Source organism: Corvus brachyrhynchos, unplaced genomic scaffold, assembly GCF_000691975.1.
Source record: "Corvus brachyrhynchos isolate BGI_N302 unplaced genomic scaffold, ASM69197v1 scaffold126, whole genome shotgun sequence".
Classification (NCBI taxonomy): Eukaryota; Metazoa; Chordata; class Aves; order Passeriformes; family Corvidae; genus Corvus; species Corvus brachyrhynchos.
The window spans coordinates 4189719-4202841 of record NW_008239283.1 but is presented as its reverse complement, the minus strand read 5'-3'; the positions used below and the strand labels follow the sequence as shown (position 1 = coordinate 4202841).

At 39.6% G+C, this 13123-nt stretch overlaps 1 protein-coding gene across 2 annotated transcripts in view; it reads left to right on the top strand.

Moving 5' to 3' along the window:
• Positions 1–13123, top strand: part of MGAT5 (mannosyl (alpha-1,6-)-glycoprotein beta-1,6-N-acetyl-glucosaminyltransferase) — a 104438-nt gene that overhangs the window by 78665 nt on the left and 12650 nt on the right. For both annotated transcript variants that reach the window (XM_017740148.1, XM_008638217.2), the window contains exons 12-13: positions 2736–2885; positions 11022–11168. In XM_017740148.1, the coding sequence (XP_017595637.1) occupies positions 2736–2885; positions 11022–11168 (297 nt within the window). The remainder of the gene's footprint in view (positions 1–2735; positions 2886–11021; positions 11169–13123) is intronic.

Below are 13123 nucleotides of genomic sequence, written 5' to 3'. Positions count from 1 at the left end.
AACAAGTTGTCACTTGATTGCTTTGCTGAGAAAGGCCTTATCATGATGCTTTTAAAAGTAGGTGGAAATGATTGATGAACAGTAATAACAGTTATGCAGTCAGTGATCAACAAAAAGTACTTTTCCTGAATGGCATGTTTATTTTAGCTGCTGAAAAATTGTTTCAGAAAAGGTTTGTGTAGCTGTTACTCACTGTTACATTTCCATTTTGGTTCTGAGGAGAAATAATTTGCCTTTTTTTAAATGTGATTATCTTCCATCCTCTAAGTCGAGGTTTGCAGTACGGACAGCAGGGTGAACAGTGCAGTCTGATACAAACTGCAGAGAATGGTCAGGTTTGCATTACTCCCCAGCAGCTCATGACCTTGTCTCTTTGAATTCATCTTGGAGAAAGTAAAGTTCAAGTGGTTTAAGATAAAAGAATAATTATATCTGCTCCCAAGTGAGCAAACTCAGGAAGTGGATAAATAGTTGAAGGAATGTTAATATTTTGTTTGCAAGTCACATTCCTTGCTTTATTTACATGTAGCCTTTCTATTTATAAATGCCATTTTTGCACTCTCTCATTTTCTAATTCACTGTTTTCAATGTCTAGAATTTGATTATGTGTCCTGATTATTTTTGTGAGGTGGCTTCCTAGAATATATACTTTTATGATCCAAAATAACACTTGTCTGCAAAGAATGTGGAAATTCAGGACTACTTAATTGCAAAAGGAGGCAAATGTTGGTGAGCTTGAGGTAAAGTATAAGGTGGTAATAGTATTTTGTGGTACTTTATAGATGAGTATGAAAGCAGCTGGTTTTGACTAGAAGTAAATAAGGTTGGGCTTTGATTCTGTCTAGGATAATAAATGTTTTATCTGTGGTTTTAGACTCTGAATTGGGAAAGAAGTCAGTCATATGCCTAAGCAATATTCCCAGTTAAGGCTGTGCATGGTTAATGTCATTTTAAAACAGCTAAATATTCTGTAAAAGGTTTGTAAAATTGTTATTGCAATCTTGAAAAGAAGTGCAATTTTAGGTAATCTTGGTTTTGTTCTTTCAAGCTGCTCGTTTGTCAAATTTTTCTTGATTTAGAGTGCATTTGTGTCACCAGGGTTTGTGTCATGAGCCAGTAAAATCTGAGGCAAGTGCCTTGATGTTGTTGCTGCAGGTGGATCATGTCAGTAGTACCTGTTGCTTCCTTGCCTTCTCTTCCATTCAGAACCCTGAACACTCCAGAGTTCTGGATATATTAAAAGCCAGGCAGGCAGGATTAAGGTATCCTCTGGAAACAAGAGCAGGCCATTCCTTTCATATTTCTCCTGCTCATTTCCAAAGAAAAAAGTTCTAAATGGATTTTCTCTTGACAAAGTGTATGAGTTTCTCAAAGTTCCTAATTATGGTATTTTAACAATTACGTGAGAACATGTCTTACAGAGTAATTCAAATTTAAAGTGAAAAATGGAGCAACCTTTCAGTTGTTTGAATAATTTGTGTTAATTAATAACAACAGCAGCCACATTGAACAAGAAAGCATCTTTATCTGTTGGCTGTTTTATGTAACACTTAGGCCAGGACAGTGTCTGGCTGGTGCAGCCTTGGCAGAGCTGCCAGGAGGGACATTCAGAGATGAGTCAGCCCATCCTCCCCAGCACAGGCAGGTCACCAGCAGTGCAGGCTGAAGGGAGAAGCCATTGTTATGGACATTAAATACCCTCTGCAACAACTAATTCAGCAAGGAAGCTGTAAGAAGTAGCACTCATCCTCCTAGGCCTGATATCTGCTCCTCCAGGATTGGAAAAGACAGGATTTTCATCAGCCTAACTTGTCCTTTGAATGAACTTCAGTACAATTGTTGGCCAGGTTTCCCACAGGGCTGTGGAGGAACACTGCACAAAATTTACATGACAAAAATAGTGAGTGAAAGTAGAATTCGTAAAAACTCTCTTGCTGCCAAGAAGTATGGCGACTTGTTGCCTGATTTTAGAGCTATTACTAAGACTATGTGCAAATATTGAAGGAAAGTCTTCTGATCTGCGTTGCAGACTGCGTGTAAATACAGTCTTCAGCTAATTGCCTTGGAATGCCAGTAGTCTTTAAAACTCAAAAAACATATGGCACTGAAAATTAAAGTAATTCTTGTGTGCAAACTAGGATGGTGTACTATTTTTTCTTAATTTTTTTTTTTTTTTTGATGCAACATTAAAGCCATTGTTCTTCTCTGGGTCTTTTCCAAAATGCCTCTAAAACTTCAGGTAGGTGGAATATTTGTAGGTCTCTCATGGAACTCAAACACTGGGTATTTAAAGGAGTGTGTTCAGTTATTCAGTTGGCAAGACTGCATCTGACTTCACAAAGAAGATAATTATTTTGCATCTTTGACAAAATCAGTGAAAATTTGATATTTCAAAATGAGTTTTCTGTAATTTTAAGCCAAGTATTGTTGAGGCATGCAGAGATTACATCTGTCTGATGGTGTCCTGTTTTTTGTCCAGTTAGAAGTTAAGAGGGCCTTGATATTGATTTCTTTATACCTCGACTATGAGTGAAAAAGCTGCAGTTTTCTTCCAGTTTAGTAGAAAACCAAACTAATAACATAATGAAAGATCAAATATTATAGAAATCAAATAGGAATGAATTAACTTCTTCTCTTCCTGGCTTTTGTGGTACAGGAGATAAAGAACAGCTCTGATTAAATACTGCTTGTTCAAATTTGTAATGACTGAAAATATTTTTTCCTTGCCATTACAGGACAAGAAGGCTTATCTGGATGTCATCCACACCTATATGGAGGTCCATGGGACTGTTCATGGGACAAGCACCATGTACATTCCTGGCTATGTAAAAAACCATGGAATACTCAGTGGGCGGGATTTGCAATTTCTGCTGAGAGAAACCAAAGTAAGTTCATCGAGCAGGAGTGGTGGCAAAAAATAGCTCCAGATAGAGGGTGTCTGAAGTGCATGCATTTCACCTCCTATGAATAAGCTCTTAATTTAAAAGCACTGGAAAAAATTATCATGTGTAAAGGAGCTTAAGTTGTGTGCCAAGAATACGTTTTTCATCATGTCCGTGTTTGGTGGATTGACAGCTCAAATTAGAAATTTGGGATGACAACCCACAGTCACATTTAACAACCAGCTTGAGAAACAGGGATAAATGCATTTTTCATTTTCTTGAATGTGATATTCAGCTCAAGGAGATTATCAGCTGAGAGTGTGCTCTAGTTTACATCCCTGAGGTCAATGTTAGGTAACATTCAAAAGCTGTACAGCTGCATGCTTGCTCTGCCCTCCCAATGACTTTAACCCAGAGCAACCCTGCTCTCTCAGGGAGAAAAGCAAAGCTGCACTTCATTTGCCATTCATGTCCTTCCTCTGCTTCAGCTGTGCACAGAGAGTGAGCAGAAGAGCGTGGCTTTTCGTGATGTGCTTTGCCTGTGGCTCCAGAGTCAAGGGAACTCAAGATAAGGGATGGGATATACATTGAAATAAACTTTCATCCCCACAGTTAGAAAGCTTTGTCTGGATTCTGTGCCCTTCCCATTATCTTTCTGGCACTTTGCAGCACTAAAACACTTCAGTAGATTGCATTTAAATAGGATGTTTAACTTCAAGTTGGTGAAAGAAGGGGATTGTATGTTTAAAATTAGCAAAATCTAATTTTAAATGGTGGAACAGTGGTGGAAGTGCACCACTGTTGATAGTTTCTTGCTGTGCACTTCCACAGAAAAATCTCTTAAAAAAAAAAAAAAAAGAAAAGAAAAAAGCAAGCACCTCTTAGGCTTCCCACACAACTGCAGAGATCTTCTTTTTTTAAGTACTTAGGCAAATGATGGTAATTTGACATCTCTGTGTGACAGCTGTTGGTAAATTATGAGTTTTTAAAGGCACCCATTGTGTGTTGATGCATGCAGACACACATAATGTTGCATATTAAAAAGTCAACATTTGCTTTCATCATAGATAATCTGAGATTACACAGCTTTTGCCTGTGTGGAGTATGAAATCCCTGCATTCATCATAATGTGAGAAGAATATTGACCTTGTAATAACCCTGAGCATGAACAGTGACTACCTCCTAAAAAAACATGTGTTCTATTCACTGAAATAGTAAAATAAGCAAATGGACTTCCTATAGAATTACCGAAGTCCCTATACAAATACCAGTTCATAATAATAGTTACGTTTAACTAAGTCTTTCTCTAATTTTTTGTCAGCCATCTTGCATGTATCACATTAAAAAGCTTGCTTTTCAGTATTAACTAGATATCTCATCTAGTTGTTATTGATTATATTTGCTCTAAGATGCAATGCAAAGACATTCAATTTAGGACAAATTCAAGTTGATATCTATGTGTTATGCAATTTAGTAATATGGATTTTGTGACACAGGGGTAGCAGACTTGTTTCGCTCAGAATTTGAATAGTAATTGTAGCATCCGATAGAATAGACTGTGTTGGGATTGTGAAGTGCTCCTGAGACAGTAAGTTGCTTATTTTTCACAAAAAGGATTTGGTGAAAAGTATGGCTCTGTGCTGTACTGTTGTCAGAGTCCTGGAGCATTTTAGATTTTAGTGATTTTTATTCTATTGTTGTTCACTGGTTATGGTTGATTTTTTTTTTTTTCTTTCTTAACATTGGGGAAAAGCCTTTTCATAATTTGCTGCATTTCTTAGTAGATGGCACTGAGAAAATCATCAATATGTTTCAGAACCCTGTATCAGAAAGACAGGGTTTTAAAAATTACATCTCCAAAGAGTATTTTTGTATGGCTTTTCTGAACTTTTGTTAGCAGGTTTGCAAATGACAAAAGCTGTTTTCCTTTTTAGGAAATTATTTATTTAGGATACAGCCAGGCTAAAAAAACTTTGCCCTGATGATAAGCTGTTAATAGTCCATCTGCTTCTCCTAATACATAAGTATTAGTAATACATGTCAGGGAAATGAGGGTGCAATGTATTTCTGATTTTGCAACAAAATGAAATTAAATATGGCTTATTGCATCATGCATTTTGCTTATTATTCCTGTCTAATATGGTTTCAATATATCTAATTGAACAGAAAAAGTAAAACAGCAGCATCTGGAACTGAAAGTGGAAACTGAGATCTCCCATCTAATTTGTTTGAACGTTTCAGTTGGAGGGGGGTTGGGGGGGTGGGTGAGGTTTTTATTTTTTTTGCTGGCTGATGCTTAGTATCTCCTAGGTACTCTGGCTGTTCTGCCTCAGCATATGGTTACCTGTCAGTGTTGATCAACAGACACACTTGCTCTAAGTCTTCTTGCTGCCCATATAGTCACAGTTCCAGATTTTGATACCCTTTAAGAGGCAATACTTGAATGCAGCTTAGTACAAAACACTGCTCACCTGTCACTAGTGGCCATCTGCTGTCTATGTGGGTCAATTGTGTTTGTATCAGATGGATCATGGATTGAATTGCTAAAATAAGTGCAGGTTTTTCACAAAAATCAGGCTGACTTGGATAAGAGCTTTGTGCCCAGAGGAGCCCCGTGTGTGTGTGTGCACACGCATGCAGTGATGTTCAAGGACAATTTTTAATCATAATCACTTTATTCACTAGGCAACATGACCAGAGCCCCCTAATGAATTTAGTTATGGGGTTTTGTCACCAGACTGTCCATGTGCTGCAAATGTGTGAATAATCAGGGCCGTAACTCTGGGCTGGGAACATCTGTGGGGACAATGCTCGTCTGGAGCATCGCAGGGAGACAGCAACCTTTGTTCTTAAACTTCCAGAAGCCTTCAGATGTGTTGAGACCAAGGGCAAGGATTGTCTGTCATTGGTTGTGATTTCAACACTGTGTTAGCAGTTTTTTGTTAGGTCAGCTGACAAATGTTCTGATTTTGAGAAAGGGAGAGCTAAATAATAATTTAACAGATCACGTGGTTCAGCCTAGTCAGAAGTGTCAGCTTATGCTGCACTGCTTCACTTTGTCCTTAGACAGCAAAATACCAATAGGTGACAGCTCAGTCCTGTGATTCTTAATCAGAGCTTTGCATTCCCAAAATGTCTTTGGTCCCTGCAGTAGCTGGTAGGACACAGTTATTCCGGGCAGCATGCAGCTGCCATTTCGTTCTATGTGCACTATAAAGCAGCACATTTTGGAGGGAGGGAGTTCTGCAGGCAGGAGGGGCTGCTTGAGATTCATCATGGCTGCTTCAGCTGTGTAGAGCATGACAAAAAGGAGCCATGTCTCCAGTTCCTAATGAGGAGATGTAAAGCCATTCATCACGTCGGAGGAGAATGGGGTAGGCGAGCTGGCAGCCTTCCTGCCAACTCACAGGGCTCCTTGCCAAGTGGGCAGCTGGAGGAGTTGGACCAGGCTCTCTTGGAGGAACCAGTGTTGAATTATTGAGAAATATTTCTCCTTTCAAAAAAGTTTCAGATGCAACTTCTTCCTTCGAGTCACTGTGAATTTTTGAGAGAGTTTGAATTATTTTATTAAGTGGGGTTTGCGATTTCTGTATGGGGATTAATAAAACCAACACCCTGCTTAGACAGACATAGGCAAACAAACTTTGTTTTCATATTGCCTTTTATGAAGGAATATATATTTACTTCCACACACTTCATAAAATCAGCTGAAAAGACATTTAACTAGTGATTCTATTCTCAAGTTGTTTGAATCACAAACGACTTGAGATTGGCTTTTGCAGAAAGTATTTTGTATTGTTGAGCACAATATGGCAAGACACTTAACCTTTGCTATACTCCTCTTTCTGGAGTTCAGAAGAGAATATATAAGTTCAGTAAGGAGGCATATAAAAGTGGTGATCAACCTACCAGCCTGACAGAATAAATTAGATAAAGTTCAATAATGCTAGAAAGGGGAGAGGAGAAGATAAACACTCCTGTGCATGGAACTACAGCATTTAGTCTCTGGAATATGAAATTTTTTTCTTAGCTATTCAGCTAGTCATAATTACAGTCAGTGAAGTAAAGCATTCACTCCTTATTTTATACTTTTGGCTATAATTTAGAAAGACTGTTTACTTACTTATTTTAATAGTAGTCTGATGTGGTGCTGTAAACTCCACAAATAAATTGCTTAGTATTAGTTGAAATTCTAAAAAAAAAAAAAGCAAAAAACACACTGCTTTTCCTGAGAGGGGTTGTGAGTCACGTTTTGTGTCAGAGATGTCTCCACTTAGCTACTGCGCTGGGAGAGGACCATTTACATTACAGCAGCAAGAGTGGTGTCTTGGCTGGTGTGATGCTGGGTGGCCAACTCAGAAGTCTGGCACTCCAAACCAGAGGCTCAGTTCATTACAAAAGTGGAAAAGATTCCTGAGGAGCCTTTCTTATGAAAACCAAACTCTAAGGGTTTCAACACCTGCATTGCTCAATTTGGGCCAGTGATGTTGCAGACACAAATCCCTTTCTCTGGTCCATGCAGGCTTACAGGCACAGACACACATGGGTAGCAGCCCTTACTAAAAAGGAGCAGGTTAAAAAAAACCAACCCCACACTGCTGTTTCCATGATCATTCTACTTCTGTATTTATTGGCAGTTATCTCTTTTAGATAGACTTTTACAGTGTAACTTCCTTCTGGCAATCACCACGTTCTGTGGGGTGTCAATGTGCAGAGCTGGCTGTGCTGATGCCTTAGGTTTTAACTTCTATATTTTTCAAATTCTGTACTGCTTAGTGTGTAACTCTGAAGTTTCTTGTAGCCTGTTAAGTTTATGCTCTCTCATGGTAGTTAGACATAACAAAGCCTCTCCAGGCCCGCTCTTCAAGGACACCCAGACTGTCCTAGGCCCAAAAAGTATAAACCAAAGAGCCTCTAAGGGGGCAAGCAGAGGGGAAATTACATCATTAAACTGAATTAAATTAACTGGAGAATTAATCCTGATATGCAAATTAACCAAACCTATAAAAGTGTGAAGAATTCGTGACTTATGGTCCATCTTGGGGTCTGCCTTGGCAGTAGCCTCTGGCCCCAGGGGGTACCTTTGAAGGCCTTTCAAAAAAATACCTGCTTTTATTCCCTTACTCCTGTCTAGTCTCTGTTTCTAGGAGGCCTCTTAAGGCATCAGTGCCCTGTGCCCACTTAAAGCTCTGTAGTAAAAATTATGGCTTTTGCTTTCAGAAACATCGGAAAGGTGAGAAAAATGCTCACAAACAGAATATGAATTTTTTTCAAGCACTAATCAACCAGTAAATCATAAAGCATACATTCTACTCTGCACAGCAGTTCTGCTGCAGCTAACAGGGTAAGATCAGGACTAATATTTTTAGCCATGTGTGCCCACTGTGGTGTTACCAACACAGTCACATTTGGAGTTTTGCAAAATGGATCTTCAGCCCTAGGGTGCGGGTACCTCCCCATGCTGGACTGGGTTACCAGACCTACATCCGATGAGAAATCACCCTAAGAGCCATAGTCAGCACCTTCCATATGGGAGGCAGCAGTGCACACTTACATCACAAATTAGGGGAAACACAACCTGGTCTAAATCTTTACTCTGTGGGACAGAGCCTTGTCTTCCCCACAGCCTTGTCTGTACTGAGGATGGATGTTTGCGTCACTGAAAGTGGTTGATTGTTATTTCTACTTTTTTCTTTTTTTCAGCTCTTTTTCAGTTAGTGACTTGCAGTATTTGCTGCATACTCTTAGGGAGTACCTTGACAGATTGTTTTAGCCTTTCTGGAAATAACAAGCATGTAATTCAAAGGATTAGCAAATGAGAGCATCGTGAGTTACAGAAAAGGCCTGTGTTCTCTAATACTTGCTCTTTTAATCATAATGAATGTGACTTTCTTGAGGCATGTAAGATATTTCTGTTTTGCTCTTTATACCAGACAAAAATACTGACTCCCTAACCTAGGAACATTAATCGTAGAGAGACTCACAGAACAGTTTGTGCTGAAAGGGACCTTAAATATGATCTAGTTCCACCCCCTGCCATGGGCAAGGACACTTTATAAAGGACAGTTTTGTGGAGAAGGGTCTGGATTGAGTTTGGGAATTTCAGCTGGCTTGATGATGATGTGCTGGAGGGTGATAGAAGGGCTGAAAGAAGGATTTGAGGGGCTGCAGGCAGCTGTGAGCCGGGCTGCAACCTCAGGCCACCAGGCAGCACACACACACGCAGCCTGTTCTAGGGACCAGACACATCCTTCTTTCTTCCTTCAAAGGAACAGTGCTGCTTAGAGGTGAGGTTGGAAAATGGATGTGAAACAGGTGGTAAGCTATTTATTATAGATTAAGTGATGGCAGTGTGCTCTGTGCTGTCAAAACATAAACCCATGTTTCTTTTCCCATGGAGCTTCCTCCTAAATAAATGGACCAGTCAGACACAGAACTCAGCAGTTCACAGCAGTGGTTTATTAAAAAAGTGCAAAACTAAGCAAACAACCCAGCACTCCTACATAACAGACAAACACAGGATCATAGGAGAATTGATACTTCAGATAGATTTAATTGCTGGTTCTCAGCTGGTTTTCTGCCTGAACTAAGGAGTAGTTTAAATAAATAATATTTTACGTGCAGACTGCATGAAATGGTTTCATGTCCTTAATTTGTTATTTTCAAGAGATTATCTTGCTGTAAATTCAGCCTCTTTTGAGATTATATTTAGCATGCTTTTTTCTGACTGAAAGGTGGGCTATCTTATGCCATATATAAAATGAGAATTTAGATTATCTGTCTTTAGTAGAATTCATTTTCTGGATCTTTTTGTTATCAGCCACTGGAGAGTTTCTGTAAGATTTAAATGTGTGAGATAGTTGAGAAAGTTTTTGCAAGTAGGCAACTTCTTTAACCTGAATGCTGAGAACTGAAATTACAATATTCAGCTCCATGCAGTGAAAATTGTATATCCTCAGCTATGCTAAGAAGTGTTAACTTGCTTTTCTAAAATGAGCCAACTCTGAATTTATACTGTTGTTGCCATGGGTTGGGGAGGATTGATGCTGCAATGCCTGTGCACGTCAGGGCTGACTACAAGTTTATGCTTCCATGTTAGGATCAGCTCCTAGGAAGAGCCCCCAGCTGTGAATGTTCTGTTACTGGGATTCATTTCTGTGTTGCAGAAGATTTAATGCAGAATAGTATATCTTGACCTCTTTGAATATGTGTCCTGATTGCATGATTCTCATAGTTATGAAGGGTGTGCTTTATTTTCTTGATAAAAGCAGTAGCTATATATATATATATATGTATGTATGTACACATTGTTATGCAGCAGTGCTGAGAAATTACTGTTCCAGCTCAGAGCTTGTGATTCTCCCATCATACACAGACATTCAAATGAAGATGAAGAATCCTGTATTTAATTCAGGGGGTTTCATTATCTTTGGCCAGGAAAGGGGTCAAGATTTTTTCCAACAACTCCGAAAAAACCGTTTAATGTGTTTCACTGGCACAGAGCAGTGCCTTTTCGAGAGCACCTGTAATCTCAGCAGGTGCAGGAAAAGCTTTGGGATGGATTTTTGCTCCGGTTTCCCTTGGAGGCGTTGAACCCTCTGGAAGCCCCTGCGAGCTCTTACTGCCTCGGTCCAGTGTCGTGAGCTGCTGTTTGCTGCCACCTACCGTTTTAATTAGGAGGCTTAATTAGTGTGCCAGGCGCATGTTCCTGTTGGCAAAGCCAGCGGCTTGGCTGGTTTGGGAGTGGGGAAAACACTGGTGCAGCTGTTCCTGGAGGTAGCTGCCTTAGAACCTGTACCTGTAGGAGAGCCCCAGAAATTCCACTTCAGCACCAATCCAACCACCAATTTCCCCCCAGCCCCCCCTCAAAAAAGCCCTGAAAGGGACTGTTGTTTCCTCAGCTCCATGAAAAACCACCTCAGCTCATTACAGATGATGGTTGTCAGATGTGTTTTACAGAACATTCCATTACTGCTTGGGTGGGAGGGGGTGAACTGCTGAATTTCTCCCATTTTCTTCTTAGCACTGCATTCTCTTTAGGCTGGTGCATTTAGAACAGGTTACTGTTTGTTTTAAGCTAGCTCTTAGCTTTTTTGTGAATAACAAAAATTAAGAAATCCCTCATTTTCTATTTTACAGCTGTTTGTTGGTCTTGGATTTCCATATGAGGGGCCAGCTCCCTTGGAGGCTATTGCCAATGGATGTGCTTTCCTCAATTTAAGATTTAACCCACCAAAAAGTAGCAAAAACACGGATTTTTTCAAAGGCAAACCTACACTTCGAGAGGTAAGCTCTATCAATCTTGATAATTTTTTTATTGAAAGTGCTTGTGGGTTTCTTTTTAGTAACAGAGTGTAGGAAAATTTACATTAATGTTCAAGGTTTATTGCCAGAGGTGTGCAACTGCTTTTTTCTGTAGCCTTTGGTGCGACTATCAGTCCTAATTTTTATAGTATAATCAAAATGGTTTTGTTAGCAGACTTCAAGCCTTACCTCTAGATTTGCTTATAGGTACATTCTGCTACTTCTAATTGAGACATCATAAACTGAAGTTTCTCTTGAAAACCTGGTGTTCTGCCCAGGAACAGATCGTGTCGTTTTGGTACATGATGCATCATTTGAAAGGGTTTTTATTTTGTTGAAGAAACAGACATTGCAGTGTACTGTGCGGGAAGTAAACAGGTGTTTAAGTAAATCATGAAAATGGCATTTGTGGGTGGTAGTGTGTGTGCTTTGGGATTTTGTTTTCTTCAGAAAAGACCTGTTCAAGGCACTGTTGAGTTAAGGTATTAATGGTCACCCACCGTGTTTGTGGTTAGAAGCTGAAGACTTTTGGAGAGCTGACTCTTGAGGAAAACAGGAAAACCAAACTCCAAGCATTCAAAACAGTCAGTGTGTTTAGACTCTAATGAGAGAAAACTGAGGCTAAGTAAACTAACCCCTCATCCTGGCCCTGAATTTTGATTTTTTTTTTTTCCTTCAGTGTAGGTAAAATTCAGCCTATACTTGTAGGCATTTAATAGTCACAGAGCCATTTCTGACATTAGCACTTGTGTCTGTGGCCATGGCTTGCTCACAGGTGTATGTACCTATATTCTTTATGTATTTACATCAAGGGAAAGCTCTCAGGTAACATGTAGATGATGATAACCTTGCACAGCCACACTTCCAATTCAGGTTATGCTTGGGCCATGGGAATTGTGTCCTGAGCAGCACTGGCTGGTTGATAAGCAAAAGACAGTTTCCCATTTTCAATCAGGAACATAAATTCCTTATAATTTTGTGATCCACAACTGTAATTGCCTTTCTTGTCATACACATCTCCTGTACAAGCTGAAGCTTGTCCCTTGTCTCAGTATGTGTTGCTAACAAAGGAGACAGCAATAAGGGAATAAAGGTTTAAACTCTCTCCTTGGGCTTGGCACCTTTCAAAGCTTTTCTTCTGTGAGTCCCTCAGGTTTTGTCTCATTTCCAGTTGTTCTGTGCCCAAACACCATCACTGGTCAGGCTCAGTACATAATCTGAAGCCATCCAAGTGCTTAGTAGGAATTTCAGGGCTTGGAATGCCATGGTAAATCCCACCGGCATGTGTCAGCACTAACAGAAATGCTGTGCACCTGACTTGTACAGAACAATAATCCCTATTGACTGCTCTAGTCCAAAGTACATGGTGTATATCCATTAGGAATATTGCTGCATTCACATGCCCTGCTGACCTATCCTGAGAATAACCTTTTCTCACAACTGCATTTAGATCTGATTGACAGTAATCCATGTACTGGTTCTTTGAGATTAAAAAAGTCCTTAAATGCTTCTCTCCATTCTTCAGGTGCTAAAGAAGAACAAAAAGAGCTTGTGTAGTTCCATGACATGATTATCCATACAAGAATTTGAAGTCTGTGTCAAGTAGTTTTGTAAAGTAACCTTTGCAAGTTACTATTTCTCCACAAACAAAATGCAATGGCTATTTTTTTTTAATGGGGTTTTTAATAATTTTAGTAGTGAATACAACAGTTTCTTGCACTCACTTGAGAAGAAGATCAGGTACAGTGTATGCCTATGCAGGAGAAGGTTCTTCCCAACAAACACTGCTTCCTGCTTCAGATCTTCTGCAACATCTTTTTATTGTAAAGACAGCATAAAGAGACAGCTGTATAAACATTGCCTATAAATAACCTGTCCTGTGGGGTTTTTTGGCATTTATTGAAAGGGCAGTTTTCCTCTGAGGCCAGTGTGAACCG